The sequence below is a fragment of the Ascidia mentula genome, chromosome 8 (genome assembly GCF_947561715.1).
Source record: "Ascidia mentula chromosome 8, kaAscMent1.1, whole genome shotgun sequence".
In the NCBI taxonomy this organism is placed as follows: Eukaryota; Metazoa; Chordata; class Ascidiacea; order Phlebobranchia; family Ascidiidae; genus Ascidia; species Ascidia mentula.
The window spans coordinates 3,493,842-3,516,055 of NC_138573.1; the positions used below are offsets into that span (position 1 = coordinate 3,493,842).

At 43.5% G+C, this 22,214-nt stretch overlaps 2 protein-coding genes across 2 annotated transcripts; one reads left to right on the forward strand and one right to left on the reverse strand.

Moving 5' to 3' along the window:
- Positions 1-429: 429 nt before the first annotated feature.
- LOC145911235 (uncharacterized) lies at positions 430-14,308 on the forward strand. The gene is made up of 4 exons (XM_082998510.1): positions 430-765; positions 11,174-11,230; positions 11,603-11,676; positions 12,991-14,308. The coding sequence occupies exons 1-4, from the start codon at positions 609-611 to the stop codon at positions 14,134-14,136; spliced, it is 1,434 nt and encodes a 477-aa protein (XP_082854636.1). The 5' UTR covers positions 430-608; the 3' UTR covers positions 14,137-14,308.
- Positions 14,309-14,448: 140 nt separating this feature from the next.
- LOC145911237 (uncharacterized) lies at positions 14,449-21,391 on the reverse strand. The gene is made up of 5 exons (XM_082998514.1): positions 19,495-21,391; positions 19,056-19,226; positions 18,821-18,905; positions 18,527-18,655; positions 14,449-15,218 (listed from the first exon to the last, which is right to left on the reverse strand). The coding sequence occupies exons 1-5, from the start codon at positions 21,249-21,251 to the stop codon at positions 14,658-14,660; spliced, it is 2,703 nt and encodes a 900-aa protein (XP_082854640.1). The 5' UTR covers positions 21,252-21,391; the 3' UTR covers positions 14,449-14,657.
- Positions 21,392-22,214: the final 823 nt, after the last annotated feature.

Sequence of the window (22,214 nt, forward strand, 5' to 3'; positions counted from 1 at the left end):
GCGCTTAATACCAGGTAAAGCGAGCGATCTCAGCTATCGGCAAAAAAGATCGTCGCATCGTGTGGAGAAAAAGGCAGCAGTCAAGACGAACAGTTGAACTGAGCGCCTGCTGTGAGGGCAATATAAGCTTTGTGTGTTTGGGTTGGAAGCGTGCAGAGCGCTTTTATCAGATTGTGGGCCCTTTGTTCCTGCGAGACTTTAGGCGTAGGATTTGCAGTTTAAAAAATCATGCGAGTTTTCTAATGAGCAAATGTCATCAGCAAGTATGTTGGGTTTCAGTTTGAGAAAGTATAGAAGCAAAACTGATAGTTAAATAAAAGCTGATGAAATATACTGAAGATAGATTAGTTTTATTACGTCAGATAAACATACGTGTACTCACAAAACACTTATCTTAAACTATAGTTTGCCTTTCTCTTTTAGCATTGTTCTAAAACAACAAATTAAATTAAACCTTGTGCAAGATTAGGCGTTTATGCACTTTCCGGGACGCGATACAGGAGTACTTCCACTAAGAAGAAAACTTAGTCATCTGAACCACTGTTATTGGCCAAGCACACCAACATCCTTTCTACTGTTGGTTGTAAAGCACGCACACCTAATCAACGATGAATAATACCCGTGGCCGTGCCATCTCGATGAGCTCGGCTTTGGCAAGCCTGCCCAGGCCCCATGGAATACGGCGGAGTCAATCGGCCACCACGGCCACTTCGCCCCGTTCAATCCGGGTCGTAGTTCTTGGAGTCGGGGGCGTCGGAAAGACAGGTGTGTAAAATATTTAAAGTCGTTATATTTACAAAAAAAAAATATTTACAAGTGGTGTTGATACTTCATTATCATATCTGAAAAATAATTTCGTCTTCCAAGTTTTGCGTTTGAATGCAACGAATCCCGCATTACTCGAAGTGGTTTTGTAAATTGTGGCTCTTGACGTCGAAAATTTACAAGTAAGCCAACTTCAAGTGCTGTGTAGGGACTTAAGGACTCTCTGTGGTCTACTAGCAGTTGGTGGCAAATAAAATCTATAACTGTGGTCGGTAGTAGGGAGGGAAAGCATTGTTTTTGTTACAACCGACTGGCGCATTAATCCACCCGCTGCTATAGTTGACGAGCAAGGGATTGTAAAAGTCGACCAATCGGCTTGATTGATTAATTTGCGACACGTTAGAAATTCGGGTGCGCCGCTGGGCGCCTCGGAACGCGCTCTAAATCATGCGAACCCGACTACTAACGCCATTTGTCCAGCATTCTGCTTTCGAACAAAGGCACTGTCTGTTGTTGATGTTGTACTTTATAAAATTTGTAGGTGTATTGCGTAACATCTCCTTGAGAAGAAACGCATTTTCGGTCATTTGCTGACAATTTGCATTCGTTTGTGGTTTCGTATTGTAGTCGTGGCGTCGTTGATTTGCATCAATTTCGACCGTTTACGCCAAGTTACCTCGCAAATTACAAAGAAATTCGCCGCGGCCTGCTTCGCATGAAACCCAGTCGTAGCGCCCGAAAGCCACGGCTTCCAAGCAACTGGACGACAAGCGGTGCAAAATGACATCGATCAGGAGCCATTTCGTCGTGATTCGTAACACATGACACCGTGCTTATGGGACTACATGTGCTATATCAGCTCCTGAAGCACTGCTCGACGCTTACAGAGTTATCAGGCACTTCACTTAATTGGCGACTCTGTAAGGTCTGAACTTGCCGCTGTAAACGAGAGAGGTATTTGCTGTAGGCAAGAGGTTGCTTGGGCACTTGACAAACGTATTCGTAGCACTGCTGGCAGCGTAATCCAGATTGGTGGTCATGCTTGGAAAGAATCTGTCCGTTTTTATGGGTGTTTTTTTAAAAAAAATACAAACTGCGACCCTAACACTAAAATAGTTACATATTGCCAACAATACGGCGTTGTTATCCTTTGTCAAATACTGTGCAACCAAATAATCGCTTGTTGGAATTAATTCCAAGATATATGGGATGTAATCGCCCAAATTGAACTACTTTTCATATTGTATAGAGTGCAAAAAGTTAGGTAGGCCTATTTTGAAACTTTCCAAGCCAGCAACTGTTCCAGCAAAGTTTTCAAAACAAATGCAGTAACACAAATATTTGTTACCGCAAAGCAAGACCGGTTGGTCCTGTGTTCTTCAGGCAATATGGCGTTCGGTCGCCGAGACCACACTCAATTCCACTCCGGCTTTGTTATGACTGTCGCTGAACGCTTTGTTGCCATCACAATCAAGCATCACCTGCGTTTATTACCGGACAATACAATCCGCTTGGTTGTCCTTACGTACCAGACCAGCAGCTGAGCGACCAGTGACTGTACGGTAAATTGACAATTTCGATGTGCTGCGCTACGTGAACCGTACAAGGGTAGGTTGCAATTATACGAGGACAAATTGCTTGGTGCTTTGACGTAGTTGGACACGTGAAGCGCGTTCGGTTGCAAGGGGTATTGTTTGGGAGCCGTTCGAGTCGAAAACCCTTTTGTTGTCCAGTGTTTAACATTCGCCTGTCTTTTGTGACTTCGTGGCTGGTACGTTTACACTTTTGTTGTGCACTCTAAAAATTTGGTTTTGGTTCAAAACACGTACCTGACAAAGTGCAAGATACACTCATAGTTTCATGAGTTGACGTTTTCGTTTGAGCAGTAAACTGTATTACAGGTGTCTATTAGATTCAAATACGCCAACTTTGCCTTACACAGCAACCTCAAAACATGTATACGTTCATACCGGTTGTAAAAACCAGACGACGATGTTGGTTTGAAACCGAGAAAGTGTTTCTATGAGCCAGCCATTAAATGTCATCAGTAAGTCGCCGCTTACCACGATTTGCTTTTAAAACGACATTTGTTACTCAAGTTCTTCTGGGCGCGGACAAGCGAACAACCGCCACGCCTCCGGTATCGTTCAAGCTTCTTAACGGGTCGTCTTCGTATACTTGTTGCGGCGCCCTAACGTAATGCGCTATGAACGTGGACAGTTCGGCGCCAGGGCTGCCGCATGTGAGTTTCCAATGTATCTTTTTTGTTTTCGAGGAATGTGATGCGAAGACTTACATAGGAACGTGCATAAAATCAAATATTGCTTGGCGTTAATATTTGTAGAGAACTTTAATGCGTCTTACCAATAGCAACAGGTGTAACAGAGATATTATTGCGAAACATTGGAAATTTTCCAATCGAAATTTATAAAACGGGAAGTTCTCATCAATTAATTTTACGCTGGAAATCCCATATCGCAATCGAAAGTACCTGTCTTCTTTTTTCTAAATTAGCCGAACGTGTTGTTTAACAACATTACCTACAGCCACTAGTACACACCGACTAACTAATTGTCATTTGTACTACTTGTGTTGTTCATTGCGAGGTAAGCGAGTTAATTATTAGGTCTGGGAACCGCAAAAATGCCTCTGCGACCAAAGCGTTGTGTTGCGAAACATTCAACGAACACCTGGCAAGGATTTACCTCCAATTTCACGCATTCAAGTGGGGAAAGTTGACGGCCACACACGGTAAACTGGTACTGATAAACAATCACCGCTGCCCAACTCAAAATTAAAAAATGTTTTTATCGCCTTGTTTAAATGGAGCAACCTAAATTCCATTGCGTTAGGGAAAAGGGACCGGCGAAGAAACTTAATTATTGACGATGTGGATTTATGTGGCGCCTAAACGCACAACACTGTAGGGTTGGTGAACAAAAAACATGCAAAACTCCTGGCAATGTGAAAACGTGTGGGCTTTGTTGCTCGTCGCCTAACAAATTCGAAAATAAATAATTTGTTTCAATCAATGTGAAAATGCTCTGAGCTGCGTTTTTCTGAGCTTCCTACGAAAAATGTAGTTGTGGGTTTGTATTGCGGAAGGGTTACGTAATGTTCCCATTGCTCAGTTGCATTTCAGTAAATTCGCAAGTAGGGGCACCTGTTGGGTAGCGTGCGCAACAACAACAACACAGGTAAAGTTCAATTGCACGAGACCGCCACGACCCGCTGGACTGCTTTCAGTTTGCATTTGTCTCAGTCCGACCCTGAGCAACGCCCGTATAATTTCTCGACACAACAGAGAACATCAACAAGCAGCTTACTGCACAGAAATCGTTTTGACGCCGGCGTCGTAGGTGCACTCGTGACGTCACAGGATTAATGTCATGTTGGTGTCATGATTAATTGTCTTCGAATGAGGAGTGCTAACGCGCGCGTTTCCAGAAATGCAAGATTTAAATGCCGATATTGGATTAAAACGTTTGGGACGCGTGACACGAAAAGTGCAAGACGCGAAATGCGATCAATCAATGTTATTTCGACCGCAAGCTAATTGCATGCCGGTTCTCAAGAGGCGGTCCTGCAAGCATGTTCCGCGAACACCTGACATTTGAAATTGCTATTGGGTTGTCAAGGAAAATTATCTTAATGTGTTGCCGGTTTGGCATTGGTCCCTTGCGGGAGGCTTAAATTAAACTAATAAGGCTCGTAACCCCGAAATCTTCATACTTACATCGCGAATTTAACTTAATCGCATATGCCTCGCCAAATTGTTGGCATCAAATAACACGAAGGAATGGAGCATCGATTCGGTTTGCGCAAATTCGGAAGCAAATTTTTGAACTGTAGAATCTAGTTGTGGCCAAACCCATTTACCAACATCCATGCGCTTAATTTAGCCTCACAGTCGGTTGCAATGACGTGTTACAACTGCTTTCCCAAAGCTCCGAGACGAGTTTTGTCGCAAATAATGCGGATTTGCGCACATAAACAATACGAGTTGTTCGTAAATTGACTCGGCATTTCCTCTGTGGCTTACTCAGGGCCCCGAAGCTCGGTGTAATCTTTCAACAACGCGAACCCCGTTGTGTGTCTGGAAAGTCCTGCCTTTCCTGTTTAAAATCACGCGCTATTGGCCATGCCTGCAAATCCCGTCATAGTCGATTCGAAATGAATAAGGCTATCCAATCCCTCTACAATGCCATTCTTGTCCTAGTCGATAAGCGAATTTGAAATATCCATTACAGAAATATATTATTTCGTCCCGAGGTCACGTGCGTAAAGTGCAGCGCCGTAACAAAATCCTGTTTCGGTGACGTAAACGACCAATGCCACTAGACCGTTTCGCTTTAGTTTGCCGAGGTAATGCCGCAGGTAAGGCGCTTACTACCTTAAGCAGCACGGACTTGTATTTGCTCAATCTCATCCACACTCCTGGAAAAAGGCTTAATGCCAACAAAGCGCGTTACAATCGCCTGTTGACAACAGTAGTGATATCGGTTCTTAGAATCGAATCGGCACCCGAAATGATAAGACATTGATGCGACACACTTTTCCGTGAAATCTTACAGCATATAGATATACAGCCATTACGTGCCAGTGCTTATATATCATAATTTATTGTTTCATAGTTTGGTAAACGTCTGTTGGTATTTACATACATGTTGTTGGCGACATATTGACTTTTTTTTTAAACTGTTTCCGTTCCATTTTAACTCTTTTGCCACTAAAAAACATCGAAAAATACACAGCATTAAATTAATTTTGTCGGTCATGTTGATCAGCGTTTAATATCGCGGATGACCTCAGCATCGTTTCCGTCAGCAATTGTGCGCTGTCATTCCTTCTCTGTTGGGTTTGGGGTGGAACTTCCTGCGCTCTCTGGTCACGGCCGTTGCGCTTGTAATGTCGTGCGTGATGGCGAGGACAGGTTCCCTGTTTGTGCGGCCAAACTGATTGACACCCAATATACGGTGAAATGCGAGCATCAAAACAGTTTATTATCCATCACCAACGATTCCGGGAAACTAAAAGAAGTATGATTTATACGATCCATGAGAACGTATTCTCACATTCAAATGTAAAGTATGGATTTTCAGCTGCTAAAGGATACGAGAAAAAATCTTTGTCGGAGGTTGTAATTGGGATTTCGAAAAATCTACTCCAAACGAAAATAACGCTTCCTCTTTGAGCAACACAGATCATCTGTGTTTCTTGTGCAGGAATGCGAAATGTGATTTATGTTGGCGCCACAAACCATGTGATGCACCGCGTGACTCAACTGCTGTAGATGAGAAGTGCAAAATGCCAATATTGACATGAACGAATGTCGGCATAGTTAAGCCAGTCACCTATACACTATTTGTTTCCGGTTCGCGAGTGAAACCTTGTCGGGATTCGCAGAACGCATCATATTTGTCTCCTTTTAATCAAACACACATTGTTCAGCGTCACTCCTGGGTGAGGTACCCCCTCGAAGGTGCCATGCCTATCGTAAGAGATACTTTTCCGAAAGGCTCAAATGTGTGGCAACTTTTTCGTGCCTCGCAGTGCCGGATAATAATCCTTCACAGATAATAAGTGGGCCGTCGAAGAGGTCTTCCCGCCCGTCGAAATCATGTTTGTGTTGCCCGAGAAGGCTGTGTACACATCTACCGTTCTTGCCATCAACTCTTGTTTGATTTTGTGATTGCGCCCAGTCAGGTCGGCAGATTCCTCTAACAGGGGGTCTCTTATTTTAAAATGGCCTTCTCCGGGGCTGTTGCCCAGATGAGACGCTTTTAAAATCAAGGGTTGCGTAGTTTTGAATTTCCACTAATGCTTTGGTGTGAATCGGCGCGTGGAAAACCTGTTTTGGATCCCAGGCCTTAAGCGAACGTTTCGGCCCCTTAATTTTTCCGCGTACCTAAAATTGTGAAAGCTTATAAAGGGCACGGTGTCTTGATTTTAAACAGGCCGCGCGAGTGCCGCCACTTTCTCCTGCACTTATCCGCAAAGCTACGAAACCGATAGGCCTTTAGTTCGAGCGCCTGCACATTGCGGTGTTTCAGTATTTGCCTCTCGACTTCGAGCGCCGATAAAACGTCATGGCTATCAATGCCTCGTATCGCCAACTGTCAAGCTCGCATCTATTTGAAGGGAGTCGGCGCCAAGAGCTTGTGGCAACGCAGCGTCGCCATCCGAGCTATAAACGACACCTCAATCCTCTTGTGGTGTTTGTTCGGCAGTCTTGTTGTAAGACCACGGTTTGGGCACGCGCCCAACGACGGGAGAAGACGCCTCGTTTTCCCGCCGTCGCTCCGCGGTGTTGTTTTTGCCGCCAAATCTCTGCGTCACAAACGTTGTACTACATCAACCACCTTTAATTGACTTACGAAGATCTTGTTGAAACTACAGAAGGTCGCCGGAAAGTGGGGCTTCTTAATGACTTCGTCATTCGTGTATTCAAATCCCGAACCAGTACAGGTTTTATGAATCAGACGATATATTCGCTCTATGTTTGTATTTGCCCGCTTTTGCCTCTGCGTTAATCTGTAAATTCGTCACGGCTATCACGTGGCGACATGTTGTTTTCACCTCTGCACGCTACAATGTTGATGGCCACTGTCCACTGACGTCACGCAGCGGCAATTTTCTACCCTTGGAAAGTGCAAACCTTTTGCAACGATATCCGCAAATAAGTCGGCGAGCTTACCTGGTTAATCCCCAGTCAAAGAGCCAACTGCAAATGTTTGTCCTTTTTTTCATGATTTTTACAACAGTTTCGCGGCATAATTGCTTCTGATCAAACGACAGTGGTGTCTTTGAAAAACGTACTTTCTCTACTATCGTTAGCCGCCCACAGGAATATAACATAACTTATAATGGGTGCTTTGATGTGCCACCTCACAGCCAGATTTGGACCTGTTTTGTGGTCAGATGTGAGCCGCTATAACACGATCGCCTTCTCAAATCCTCTAACGACGATCTTCCGTAAGGTCCGCGAAACAGTTTGTTCGAACACTATCTTATCGTTTCGTCGGATCTGTGCCGATGAGATGCCGCGATGTGTCAAGTTCCCCATGCCACGGAGCCACAAACCGGCCAATTGACGTTTTAGGGCGCACGTTGCAATTTATCACAAACAAGAAGGTAATTAACATCATCGAGTGCCTTGTCGTGTCACAGAGAACGTATCGACACTTTCATCAACTCCGCAATGTTGTTGTCTTCTGACCCCTTCTCGTCAAACCCAACAGTGTTCATTTTGATGAGCAGCGGCATGCGAATGGGTTCTTTCATTAAGCTCGAAGGCAGTTACGCAAAGTGTGGTCTATCTTTATTATGGTTGCCAACTCTCGATAATTAAGTCGAGCAACGATTTTACGTCACCCCGTCATGCTTATCGCACAGCAAACTCGATGGACTAACTCGATAAACGCACATCGGTCGGTGTCCGTGCATCGGTGCGAATGCATCTTGTAGTCGCGAAACGAAATTTACACAACAACTTGCGTTTCAAAGTACAACACAAAGCGAAGTTCATCACCGGCCACGAAATGGAGTCTGTGTTGACTGCCATACAAATTAGTTCCCCATTGTGTAAGCCTGTGTACTTAGCAGGTTAAGTGGAAACGCATTGACAACCTTCGTCCTTGCCAAGGTGGTAACATTTTAACCACACTGAGTCAACGTTGCAATTGCATTTTGCGGTGAACTGTAAAGAGGAAAGTGAGGCAATCTATCAGCATTAGTTCGGCGGCGGAGCGGTTAAACACACGCCACTCATTCAATGTCACTTAAGCGTCGGCATTACTTCACTTTGTGACCACATAACTTTATTGGACTTCTCGATATTGAACGGAGTTCGTGGAATAATCTGTGTTCTCAGTCAAATATCGAACCTGATGAATGAAAGCGACACGCATTTAATCCAAAAATATGCACGTCTTGTCACTGCGTGCATAAAAATTAGGCGAAGATGCACTCAATCAATGCATTGTCTTCTCGGGTTCGAAACTATTTTTTAAGCCGATGTGATGTGTTGTATTATAACGTGGTACAATGCACGTGATCTATAACTTATAACAAGTATGTGTGGAGAAACTGCTGTTGCTAGTTTCAAGCGATTGCAAAAACAGATTTGTCACGAGCGGCAAACATCTAGATCTGATGCGTAATCTACCACCCCATGTAATTTGTGCTTCGTGTTATTGGCCCAATTTCAGCGACCTGTTTCGCGAGAAACGCTCCGCTTTCGGCTTCTACTTCGACCTGATTCAAGGCCTGCGTTAATTGCTGTTTACGACCGTGCTCCACTTGACTCGAGCCACTGTGATTGTTGGCTTACGCCGAAAAAAGTATAGATCAGTCACATATCAGTATCTTGTTTTTCTGTTTTGTTCGTGTCGCCAGTGTTTTCAAGGTGACGCAATCGTAGTAGGCAGATGTCAATATGTCACGTTTGAGAGCGTGGAATTCGCGATCACCTGATTGGAAGATTCCTGCTCTGTACAATTTACCAAAGTTAAGCTTCACGTACAAAACGCAAACACATTGTGGATTTGCATTCTTTGTTATCATGTAAATGAATGGGCATCTGACATAGTTATGCAAGGACAAGGTCATATCATTTGTTTTTTCAAACTATAGTCACATGTTTTTCACGTGTTTGCCGAACGTTTTGTAGCCACTCCAAAATATACGATGTTTTACTGATTATAGTTTCGTGGGAATTGTCTCGTTTTTACTTTTGAATTGCATGCATCGCTTGCACGGAGCAACGTGATAATCTGCTAATCTAACCGCGGTTAGACTTTCCGAATTCGGTCGTGGAAGGTTGCAATTTCGTTTAAAAGGAACCGAATGGTTCGACTGGCTTTGACGTCATGCGGGTATCGTGTAGCTTGTAAGGGATGTTGCAGGACTTGAGGGTAAGAATATAACTCTACTGCAAGTTTGAACAGATTTGGCAATTTATACAAAGTGGTAGTTTTACTGAGACTTGTCTTTGCGCAAATAATTCTCCATTGGTCGAAAGCAAAGCATTGGCGAAAATCATTTTGAAAACTTTAATTTTAGCAAGATATAAAAAGAAAACTTGCTGTCTGGGAAACAACACTAAAGTTAGTCAAAACAATAGCGATTTTTGGACAATGCGTCAGAGGCGCGGATATTTAGAAATAGCGGCGAAACCCGAAACCATGTGACGAGGCGGGGTTGTATGAGACACCACTTATCGACAGGAGATAACTTGAAGAGGCTGCATTTTCTGATAAAATCGCCCAAACCCGTTGACTTTGCCGGTCCCAAATCCGATTTTTTATGCCTTATTTTACCACGGCATATTGGGACGGTAGGTGATTTCCTTAGCAAGTTGAGCAAAGCTATGTTCTGCAATGCAGGGCGATTATAAATTTGTTGTCGGCTGCACTGCCTTCTTGTCTGCCCTTTAATGCGGGTATGTGCTGAGTTCATTTTTGTGGAGGGGCCAGGTTTTTGTGTCTGACCTTCAATTACGTCTCGCGCTCCAATTATCTGCTTATGCCACGTTGCGGTTGCCGTATGCTCGTGCGACTATCGCGTGTTTTTGATCAAATGTGCCACGCCATGACGACGGAATGCGATGTCTTTTACCCTATGGGTTTCTATACAAACCCATAGCATTCGACAGGTTGAAGTAAACTACCCTTGTGACTTCGGGTCTGTGGACCTGAACCATTCGTTTTTTAGGTCGAAAATTTAGTCAACCGTAAGGGTTTTGTAACAGAAACAAAACACGCTTTAATCCCTAGCCTTCTTCAGGGTCTAACCTCTGAAGGCTGAAACCCACGCAAAGCGGCTTTAACAGAAATCTCAGGAAAGCCATTGTTTATTCGAAAAGTTTTCAACAATCTCACCACACAACACCACACAATCTGGTGATTTAATCCTTTCTTTCGAATGCTACGAAAGAAAAAGTTTTCCTGTTGGGTCCGGATTAAAATTGTTCGACGTCTTAATCCGGAACAGAATCTCTCCGCAGTAATTGAACTTACCCTTTGACGGAGTGTAACATACAAAAAGTGTGTTAGCATCGTGTTTACTCTGAACTTTAGCTCGATGTCTTCGGTCCGAGGAGAGCTGCCACAGCTATTTTAATTAGGCAACACTGCTTGAGATGAAGCTGGTGTCTATATGCTTTGGGCAAACAGCACGTTGTTAACAAATAGTCATGAGACAGAGTGATGCTCTATATTAAAATTCCCAAAACCGCGAAAAACTTGTTGTCAACCGTTTTAGAGCACACATGTTATCGCCACGCGCGTTAATCCTGTCATTGCAGCGAAAAACCACCCAATCTTGACTAATTACCACTTTGTAAGAGATGCTGATTCACCTGTTTTCCAGTTTATATCGTATTTATGTGCAACCTGTTGTTTTTCAGCCATGGCAGTGCGATTCATAACCAAAAGATTTATCGGCGACTATGATCCCACCCTTGGTAAGTTGTTTCTCTTATCTGTGAACCTTATCTGTGCATTGGCATAGCCGAGACAACAGCCCTTTATTTTTGCCAAGGAAAGTGTTGCCATTTCTAAATGTTTACGCCCCGTGTAGGCTATTCTTCATTTTGAGTGGTTCGTTAGCGAAATTCCCTTTCAAGGGCGCCGCAAATCTGTTGTAATCTTACCACGCCACGGGGGAAGGCTTTCCATCCCTCTTTCTACTCTTTGTTGGTAAACACACAGCCGCATTTACGCCCAATTAGGCAAAAACGATTAGCCAAATCCAAGGGACTAATCCATGCTTGTCTTTGTAGTGGGTGAAATGTACACAAAAGCAATGTCCTTTATATCCGTTTTCTCTCTTGCAGAAACGATTTACCGACATACGACGGTGGTGGATGATCAACTAGTAAACTTTGAGATCATGGACACAGCCGGACAGGTCGGTACAACATAATGTCCAAAAAATAAAGCGGTTTCCGCCAGGCTACTTTACGCAGCCACCTGTAGAAGCAAGTTACTTGTCTGTCAAAATATTCTTCAAAATTAGCCTGTGTCTATGTTGGATATATTATTTGTAATACGATAGCTTATAGGTCGCATGTATAAATCCGCAAAGCACTCGTAGTCAAATTGGTCGCGATGCCCCAAAGGCACTGATATAAACGCAAGAACAAGGGTGACAGATATTGTTACTAATATTAACTCCAAGCAAGCGCATCGCTTTATAACCATATGTGCTAGTATGCTGAAAAGTTCAAATTCCTTGTGTCACAAATTAATTGTACAACGATGAGTTTGAAAAATACGCTGCAAACACTATTTGGCAAGAGTTCCCAAACGAGAGAAATTTGCGCTTGGACGGTTAAAGCTCCCGCACAGTCGCAATTAACGGTCATCTTGCACTTCAAACGTGGTCACGATGTAATTGAAACCTTCAGAATCGGTGCGGAAAATTTTCCCTCTCTACCTGCGACGTAGCATGGGAAAGTGGGAGGTCTGCTCACCGAATTTAAGAGCGTCAGTCCCGGCCCAGGCCAAGCTGGCCGATTTTAAGCCGGGTCCGCCCAACGTTCCACCACGAAATCGTCCGATAATTTGTACTTACTCGGTCCGGTGTACTGAGGTAATGCTCGGTTTCGGTGCCTAAAAGAATCACATTAACTTGCCGGAATATTAAATCACCGTCCCGCATGTGGGGTGCATTCTTTAGAGGACTACAGTGCATTAGCCGTTGCCATTTTTGGAATCAAGCGAGGCCCTAATAGTGTTTCTTTGCATATATTTGAAGGGGTGTGGATATGGTCACACATACATAACCCATGTTAATCTGGCAAATTGTATGAACGCGCCCTTCTTGGACTTTGACTGGCAGTTAGGGTTTAGTAATAATTGTTCTCGACAATGCGAGTTACTTTTACATGCCACCCGCACGTTGTAATTGTCGTAGGAACCAAATCGCGTACACTGGAGGTTAGCTTTAACGCTCCGTTTTATGTCGAAAAAAGGGTATGTGCATTGAAATAAAAGAGTTAATTTCCTTTTGGTTATTACAGCAGTTCATTAAATAATCGAACAGATTTCATTAGAAACTAAAATAAAAAAATATGCACAGACAAGTTACATTGTCAAGTTCCAGGATGTCATTATTTGGGACTTGACAATTCATTGGGACGGTCGAATGTATTATTTCATTAAACGGAATTTTATCAATTCCTCACGACATCAGTTTAAACGATGATATTTTTACTTGCAGGAGGAAAACTCGTTGATGTTGGAAGACAAATGCAAATGGGGGGAGAGCTTTATCTTCGTGTATGACGTCACAGACAAGTACAGCTTCGACGAGCTGACGAGACTTAAGTTCATTGCAAGTTACACCCACTCTCGCCTCCGAGTGAACTTCACCCCTTGTTGGATCCTGGTTGGGAACAAATCCGACTTGGCCGAGAACGAACGGATGGTGAGCACGGAGGAAGGAAGACAACTAGCGCGGGATTTGGGATGCCATATGTTCCGCGAAATCTCGGTGCGAGAGTCGGTGCACGAGTCCGGCGACGTTTTTCAGGACTTGTTTCGCGAATTTTCGCGTCTCAGTCCGCGTTCGCCTTCCAGCAGCCAAAGGAGGAAGTTTTCTTATCGAATCCAGGACAAGATCCCAGTGCTCAGTTCCAACGCGTCCACGTGCGCCTCCGAAGCTTTTAAGAACCTCAGCCTGAGTGAAGGCATATCAACTCTTACGCACACCTTTAAGCGACAGTGCAGCGCGCCAGGATTAAGCATCCATTCGCGATTTTTGAAAGACCCCCACTATAATGATAGCAACAACAACCACAGCATTGACGAAAGTTATGATAACGGACGGGACATTGTAAGAATACCGGAGGCAGACGACGAGGACAGCGACCCTGTGACGCCCCCTGCTGAGTATGCAATTCCAACGAGAACGCGTAGAAACGCTGTAGTGAGTGGAGGGATTGCCAACAAACCGCCCACCTTTCCCCGGTCACGCAGGAAGGCGCTGTGCAAGGCTATGAGCGTAGACAACGTTTTTAATCACGCTGATGAGAACTCTGCTACAACGAGCGATACCACCACGCCGCTTTCATCGTCGTCAACGTCATCTTCCACTACGTCACTTAACGGCCCAACTACGAATTCTTCTGGCGACAAGCACAAGTGCAATGAGACGATACGCAGTCGCAGTAGCTCGGATGCGAGTCAAACGCATCGAGATTTACCCAAGGAAGTTCCTCCAAACCCCGACGACCTTGTCTCGATTTACCAAGACCACTGTCGGCGGAACAGAGCGCGACGAGCAGATTCCTTGAAGTTTAAACGGCCCTTTGGTGCCCTACAGGCCATGCCGTTAACGTCCACTTATGAGGTCGGAGGGTTTTAATTCTCACGTCGATTTTTAACGATGCTATTACAGCCAATGCAAAGTAGCAAAAATTTTAATGATTTTGTGACTGCTTGACTATGGTTGTGCAGTAAAGTTTTTCCAGTTGTTCCTACAAATTCTTGCATTCGCGTTTGCGTGGTTGACCTTGTCTACATGTACTGTGTACTTCAGTTTTCTTTTTTGTTTGTATCGTTGTCGAATTAAAACCTAAAGAAGCTACGGATGTGCTGTGATTTAAGGCCGAAAAACTTTTCAAAACCATGTTATTTAAATAGTGTATTTCCATAAAGCTCTTCTTTAAAACAACGCGAAAAATGGTGGAGATAAAAGTTGAGAAAGCGTGGAGAAGGAAAGCGAAAAATTCACCAGTTCAGTGCAATAAACAACAGATGTGTGGCGCATTTGCTAAAACCGATTTTACAAAGTTCACCAAGCATGCACGGCAAGTCCTGAAATTCTTTGTGTGATGTGGGGCGAGAAATAAATAGGCGCGAAAGCACACATAAAAAGGGTCGTCACTATATTCCTGATGATAGCATCTCTCTCCACAAAGGAAGAACGAAACTTCTGAGAAGTATCTCAGCTTCAATGGTGCTCGGTTCGCTTTTGCTGATCAACGAACTGAGTAAGAGCACTTGGGGGAGGACAGAGCCGACAAGTTTCGCCGCAGACTGCTTCAGTGCGCTTCTGCGGGAATGATAAACAGCGTTTCCGCTAATTACCGTCGACAAGTTTGCCCCCGATGTTATCGTTTCTCCGTCCATTTGACAGCCGACATCGCGAAAGGAAAGAAGCTTCTCGAAGTTCGATTTGTCCTCGTTTGACGCGAAAGACAAACACATTGCCAACGTATCTTTCTCTTCCACGATAGCTTTGCGTTTCATGCTAAAGTAACCTAGATCGTGCTCCGGGGAGATTTGTGGCCCATCGATGTGCGAGCTCACGGACGTCTCGCGGCTTCCCGCGTCATCCTGTGACGTCATAGATATCTGTGTCTCGCCAGGGTCTTTACCTGGGGGCGCGACGACCTCGCACTTTTGTTTGCGATGAAGTTGTTCTTGAAGGTCGCTGATAGTGGCCTGAAAGATCACAGAAGGGATTTGAAGGCCGCATCTCTGTATTTCTATGGAAAAGACTTTCCCGGTTGGGAATTGCCCTTCTCGAACTCCTGCGTAACAGAGTAAAATTGTGTGTAACAATGCAATGGGTCATGCATGGGCGCCAGTGTTTTGGTTGAATGAGCGCAGATGAACAGGCTGTTGCCAGGGCGATTTTCAGCGTGTTTGGGGCAGTTTTAGTTTGTTTTTCAGGGCTATTAGTCAGGCAGTAAATTGGTAGAGGGTGCTGTTGTACATGTAGCTGAAAAACTACCCAAATATTGAGGTTGATTTTGTGAAAAAATGAATCACAGAAAGTATGTTCAATTTGTGATTTTCTGTTAGTGCGGACCCTTGGCAAGGAATTGTGGCCAAATTTATAATCAAAATAACTACTTAAACTGCTCCCCCGGGGGCATTTTGACCCTCTGTTGGCCATTATTTTGGTCAAAAAAGCAGAAAAAAGTGTAGGTTTGTTTTGTGAAAAAATGAATCACAGAAAGTTACCTCCATTTGCGATTAAGTGAAGCCACCAACCCTCCTCTACACAATTCATGAAGAATTAGATGTCTTGTAATTGTCTTGGGGCCCCACCGGGGCTGTTTGTACACCCCCTAGGACTGACAATTTAGCAGTTAGCCTTTGCAAAACCCCCCAATGTGCTGTCTTAATGCAGCTGCAATCAATTTTTTTTCTGTTCAGCAATAGTAGACCCCCTTCATGAGTCATCAGACCCGGCAATTGTTTTTGGCAAACAAGAGAAACTGTAACCAGGTGCACAATAACAAATGACTTCTAAAACTCAATTTTTGGGATTTAATTGAGAGATGCGGCCTTAAGGAAAAAATGAGATTTCTAAAATGGCACAATATAGGTCTAATTTTTCCTAAAGTGTGTAGACTTATGTATTTTGAAGAACACAAACTGCTTTGGAAGCTGCTCCAGTCACTCATTGCCACCTAGTGGGCACAAAACAATTTTTTTCTGATTTTTGCACATAAATCCTATGGTTGATTCTTGGGGCGCGGACTATTAACAGGCGAAAAAAATTGCATGGCAGGCATGTATTCCTTGCATTACCATTCCGCAACACATTGCGCGTTTAATTTGTGTGAAACTTTGTGTGATATGTACCTCTTCCATCAAGGCATTGTGTACATATGCTTTCTCACCTACCGTGGTGTTTTGTCAGTAATCCATGCTTGTCAAAGTCCTGAATTAACTGTAATTAACATTTTGCATGTTCATAACCAATGAAATGACATTATTTTGTAAATTAATCACTATATTTATTGCCACAGAGGGCAGTCGCTGCCATTCAAATGTTGCTTCATACTGAAAAACTGAGACACTTGGACCATCAGGACTGATGCAATTCATCATCACATTGTAGGTCTGTATTACACTAGCTTGTCTGTAAATAATTTCTAGTGTTGCTGTGCTATTAACTTTTATTAAATACACACTTGGCTTGTGCTTTCAGGCCACTTAATTGCATCACTTTCATCTTGTTTTCATGTTTTTGAGACACGTATGATTTTTTACCATATGCATGTACCTGACTAGCCTTTGGATTTTGGCTAATTACCATTTAATTACTTTAATTAGGCATGAGTACCTGCATGTGAGTGGTGCCTTGCAAGTTCTAGGATATTGTTGTGCATGTATATGAATGACTTTCTGTTTTGAAAGCACATCTTTCCACCCAGAACACACACTTGCTCTAAGGCTGTTGACTGGGCCATATACAGCACTGTAGGTGGTGTCACAAAAACAGCCGAAACTCTGGGCCCGCTGGTCAACCAGGCATAAAACTTCACATGGTAACCAATGAAGGTCCTGTGTTTTGTATTTAATAGGGAATTTGAGATTCTGGGAAAATGGCCTATATTGAAGGCCGCATCTCTGTATTTCTATGGAAAAGACTTTCCCGGTTGGGAATTGCCCTTCTCGAACTCCTGCGTAACAGAGTAAAATTGTGTGTAACAATGCAATGGGTCATGCATGGGCGCCAGTGTTTTGGTTGAATGAGCGCAGATGAACAGGCTGTTGCCAGGGCGATTTTCAGCGTGTTTGGGGCAGTTTTAGTTTGTTTTTCAGGGCTATTAGTCAGGCAGTAAATTGGTAGAGGGTGCTGTTGTACATGTAGCTGAAAAACTACCCAAATATTGAGGTTGATTTTGTGAAAAAATGAATCACAGAAAGTATGTTCAATTTGTGATTTTCTGTTAGTGCGGACCCTTGGCAAGGAATTGTGGCCAAATTTATAATCAAAATAACTACTTAAACTGCTCCCCCGGGGGCATTTTGACCCTCTGTTGGCCATTATTTTGGTCAAAAAAGCAGAAAAAAGTGTAGGTTTGTTTTGTGAAAAAATGAATCACAGAAAGTTACCTCCATTTGCGATTAAGTGAAGCCACCAACCCTCCTCTACACAATTCATGAAGAATTAGATGTCTTGTAATTGTCTTGGGGCCCCACCGGGGCTGTTTGTACACCCCCTAGGACTGACAATTTAGCAGTTAGCCTTTGCAAAACCCCCCAATGTGCTGTCTTAATGCAGCTGCAATCAATTTTTTTTCTGTTCAGCAATAGTAGACCCCCTTCATGAGTCATCAGACCCGGCAATTGTTTTTGGCAAACAAGAGAAACTGTAACCAGGTGCACAATAACAAATGACTTCTAAAACTCAATTTTTGGGATTTAATTGAGAGATGCGGCCTGAATAAACAGCGAATACGTCGCGCGTGATTAAACAACGATTTCAAACTGCGCTGTAAGGTATGTCAATGACCTAAGATCAAAAGTAGTCTCGTGGCGCCCGTGCAAAATAAAATTGCTCCTTTTTACTGCAAACGGTATAAAGTATATATTTGCCTTTTTTAGCGCATCTTGCCTTGTCAATGTCAAAAATAATGTCATATATTTCTTGGCATATATGGCAGTATCCAAATAGAGATAACATACAGTTGGTTTCCTCCTAATATTTTGTTTATCTGTTATATATCTTTTAATCCATCTATCTTTTATGATCTAGTTCAGTGTTTTTCAACAAGTCGTATCGCCTTTCTTATTGCAAGACATACCAAGATATAGAGGCATAGTTAAAAAAAATATACCAAGGGAAAACGTCATCATGGTCACGGCACAAATCCTAATGCAAAACACTCTCATTACAATTTGCTGGCATGTACAGCAAAACAAACAGAGGAAATAGTGATAAGATACAACCATGGATATATGTGGCGAACAGTTCCTAAACTTGACCTCTGAATGGGAAGTGGTCTCACCTTGAATATTCTACTCTCATTTTCAGCCCTTTCGCGATAAATTTCCGCTTCCACGCGATAACATTCCTCTTCGATTGCGCCTTCTCGAATTTTCGCAATTTCTGATCGCAATTCGTCGATTTCTGATTCCTAAAAAATGTCCAGTGTGACTTGGTGTTTTTTGTGACTAACGCGGGTTCAACATCTGGTACAAGTATCGTCGGTGGGTAATTTCCAAATTATTTCATTCATATAAAGATATATATATATATATATATATATATATACACTATAGTTTGTGACGCATTGAAATACCTGGATCTTTATTATGCTTCTTGCTTCGTCCATCTCGTCAACAATTTCTTGTAAAACTCCATCGCGCTGCATGAACTGTGGCATCCTGAAAATTAAAACCGTGTGTTATGTTAAGGTGGACTGATTTGCCTGCAGTTCAGCGCAAAGTGAATAAATATACACGACAACGTTTAAGTTAAATTTGTACATTAATAAAAAAAAAAAAAAATTCGGCTGCTCTTAACCCGCAAATTACCTGTCAGGCAAACACTGGCCCTTTTTATTTTCCCACTCCCGCTTATGTTGTTTCCTGCGGGTTTCGATCAATCGAAGGAAGAAGGATCGATTCCTCAGCCAACTTCTGGCAGAATTCTGAGGGTTCGGAGATGAAATCGACGACACTGCACATTTCTTAGCATGCTTTGGCCTGGTTAAGCACAAATATACATAAATACAGGAAAAATTAGAAAAGGAATATTTCATGGACGAATGTAACGTTTAAAAAAAACAATCGTCGATAATTTCACTAAATTTATTTTCTATGTATGTAATCGTATATATGTATAAAAATTTCATTAGAAGATAAATGTTTATAATCACAGTAGTAAGTAATTTGCCAAAGTGAAGATTGGCGCTCTGCTTTTACTACGTTTGTTTTTCACGAAATATTACATCTCACAAATGTCATAACTCACGTTTCGCCTTTCACGTCTGGCACGCTGTTGGTATCCAAGCCGGTTGAATATCCACCTGAGGCAAGACTACAAGTCGACGTATTCGCCGAGCAACCAATCCCGTCTGCTCTTTCCTCGTTGGCGGTAAAACAGTGGTTTGGGCAGCAATCTTGGGAGACCACCGACGAACTGGACAAGGGAAGCTCAAAGGCAGCAAGAGCCACTGATTCGGATATTTGCGGCGGCAGTAGGTCCGTTTTGTTGTCACCAGAAGGCTCCAACGGTTCGACATCACGTTTGTTTTCCATTGGCGTCACAATTTGGCCACCTCCAAAGCAGTAACCTTCGGAACTGCCGTCTGGAAGTGAGCGTAAAGGTGATATTTGGTAAATGGGCCCAAGGACGAGCGCATCTTCTTCCCCCTGATTATCCCAGCGGGAATAATGGTCAGGCTTCTGTCTTGAACTCTTCAAACTTTTGACAGCGGCGCAATCGCAGTTGTTATTTCGGTCGCAAAAACGTTTCACGGTTTTGCTGTCGCCTGTAGTGTGAGAACGAGACGGACAGAATCCAGACATACAGATCTCAGCTGGTGACATTGATATCAGGTCTGGCTTTTCTTTCAAACTGATTTCTGTTGGTGAAATTCCTTTCAGTCTCTTCTCGAAGTTCGATTTTAGACCGGATCGGCCCCGTCGGTGTCCCGTGGTGACCCCCCTACGCCTCTTAGTGGCAGAACAAGATTCCCTAGAGCTGTCGATCGGTGTCGCTCGCGAGTTACCCAGCGACGAAACACTGGTGGAAGGCGAGGCAGAGGAGTTAGTGCGCGTTCGTGGCTTGCTATACGGGGGCCCCAACAAATCGCAGTTGTGTCTTCTATGTCCAGATGAAGACGTAGATGTGGAGGTTGAAAACGTTGTTGAGGAGGTGCTGGTTGTTGAAGTATCACGACGGGAAACTCCCGATATCGAATGCACACGACTTCTTCCTCTGCGGACACACGGGATTATTGTACGGTTTTTACGAGAGATGAGACTTCTCATCCGCTTCTGATCTACAAACTGTTCGGACTGTAGGCTGTCTTTATGGCTTGCCCTCTTTGGCGTAATGCATTCCGTTCTTTGCAAGGGAAAGGTTGGACTGGGCGACCCGGACCTTGGTGTGGAAGGAAGTGAGGAGTTTGCTTTAAGTCTCTTAAGGACCTTCTTGGAGGTGCTAATGGCCGGAAGAGTGTGATACCTTCTCTCTTTAACCGAACTCCCACTGTTCGAAGTGACGGGCGAAGTCGCTGGTAATATACGAAACCCAAACCGGTTCGTGCCTGTTGGTGTTGGACGCGTTTCTTTTTTCACGTGTTTTGAGTCGTTCTCTTCGCCGTCTGATTTCGACCTTGAACGTATAGGTTGTGGGGTTCCCCTGACTTGGTAATTTGTTGTCGCGATAAAGTCTAGAGCACTCGGAGTGTTGGGAACGCTTTGAGGCACTTTGCTAGCCGTTTTCTTCGACGAGGACTTGAAGCCGCCGAAAAAGTGATCAATATTAGTGGCCGAGGGGCGGGGCAGTCGCATTCTTGCAGACATGCTAGGGGAACTTGCTGCTTGTTCGTCACCTTTGCAGTCGCTCGATTTTGCTTTGTTACTTTTACGCAAAGAAAGGTGAAGAGGTGACTTAAATGCGAGTTTCTTGCTGGCCTTGATTCTTGGAGAGCCAAAATTTCGTAGTTTTCCGTCGCTTTCCGTCGATGGTTTCAGGCTCTTCGGCCGTGGCTCAGACTGCATCGTGGCCGTTCTTGGATTTTGTCTGACAACACAGGGTGGACGAACCAAGGGAACAGAAATATGTCGAACAAAAGCAAGAAAACTAAAACGAACTTTAAGTTAACATCTACAGGCAAAAACACAGACCAGGAGGCGTGGAGTGGCCTAAAAAAGTTGAAACAAACATTGCTGTGCGTTATGTTTATTGTCACTCTAAATACATATTTTGTGACAAACAACTGCACTAATAGGCTACATCACCTTTGACACTCTACTTGTTTATGTCTGCTGCAGTAATTTCACATTTACATTACTCGAGTTACCAAGTTTTTTAACCATTTAGCTCTGTTGTTCGAGATAGCACAGTACATATTGATCGTTACAGACTTGCTACTCAAGTGCGTTGTGTTGTTATATCGATTTTATGGGTATTAGGAGATAACAAACAGAGTTTAGAAGCGCGCAACGCGCAGCTGCGAATTCCTTTCTGCTCACTTTCCAATTAATCTTTGGCCCAAAAATAAATACATTTACTAGCAGTATACAAATATCTTTGTTGTTATCGTTCATTATCAATTCAAATACTTTTATTAAAATTGTTAGATCAAAATGACTTGCCTATTACATGATTTAACTCCTGGTTTCCTGCCATAAAAAGAACAATCGCCTGTTTGATCAACACAGAACTCGTATGCTTTTTGAAATCACTCCTAAACATGGATACAACTGCTATACTACGCAAAACTGCAACTGTTGTCAACCTATCTATACACGACAACATCGGAACTCTCATAAACCGAGCGTCACATTCAAGCTCTGAAAGTGAACCACTCACCTCCTGAAGTTATTGCAGTGTGCCTCAACTCAAAGGTGGTGTCAGTTATAAATGAACTTTTCAGCAGAAGGCCGGACAACCTAGCTAAAATCACACTGGTACTCGCAGCGGGGGTGCTCACAATTCTGACTAATTTCGCCCGCTGACTT

Bases quoted from the DNA above. Each gene is read 5' to 3' on its own strand.
- LOC145911235 (XM_082998510.1), top strand. From the start codon at position 609: ATGAATAATACCCGTGGCCGTGCCATCTCGATGAGCTCGGCTTTGGCA. The intron at 766-11,173 runs GTGTGTAAAATA...GTTGTTTTTCAG, and splicing joins CGGGGGCGTCGGAAAGACAG to CCATGGCAGTGCGATTCATA. The intron at 11,231-11,602 runs GTAAGTTGTTTC...TCTCTCTTGCAG, and splicing joins CGACTATGATCCCACCCTTG to AAACGATTTACCGACATACG.
- LOC145911237 (XM_082998514.1), bottom strand. From the start codon at position 21,251: ATGCAGTCTGAGCCACGGCCGAAGAGCCTGAAACCATCGACGGAAAGC. The intron at 19,227-19,494 runs GTGAGTTATGAC...GTGCTTAACCAG, and splicing joins CCAGACGTGAAAGGCGAAAC to GCCAAAGCATGCTAAGAAAT. The intron at 18,656-18,820 runs GTATTTCAATGC...GACATTTTTTAG, and splicing joins GAAGCATAATAAAGATCCAG to GAATCAGAAATCGACGAATT.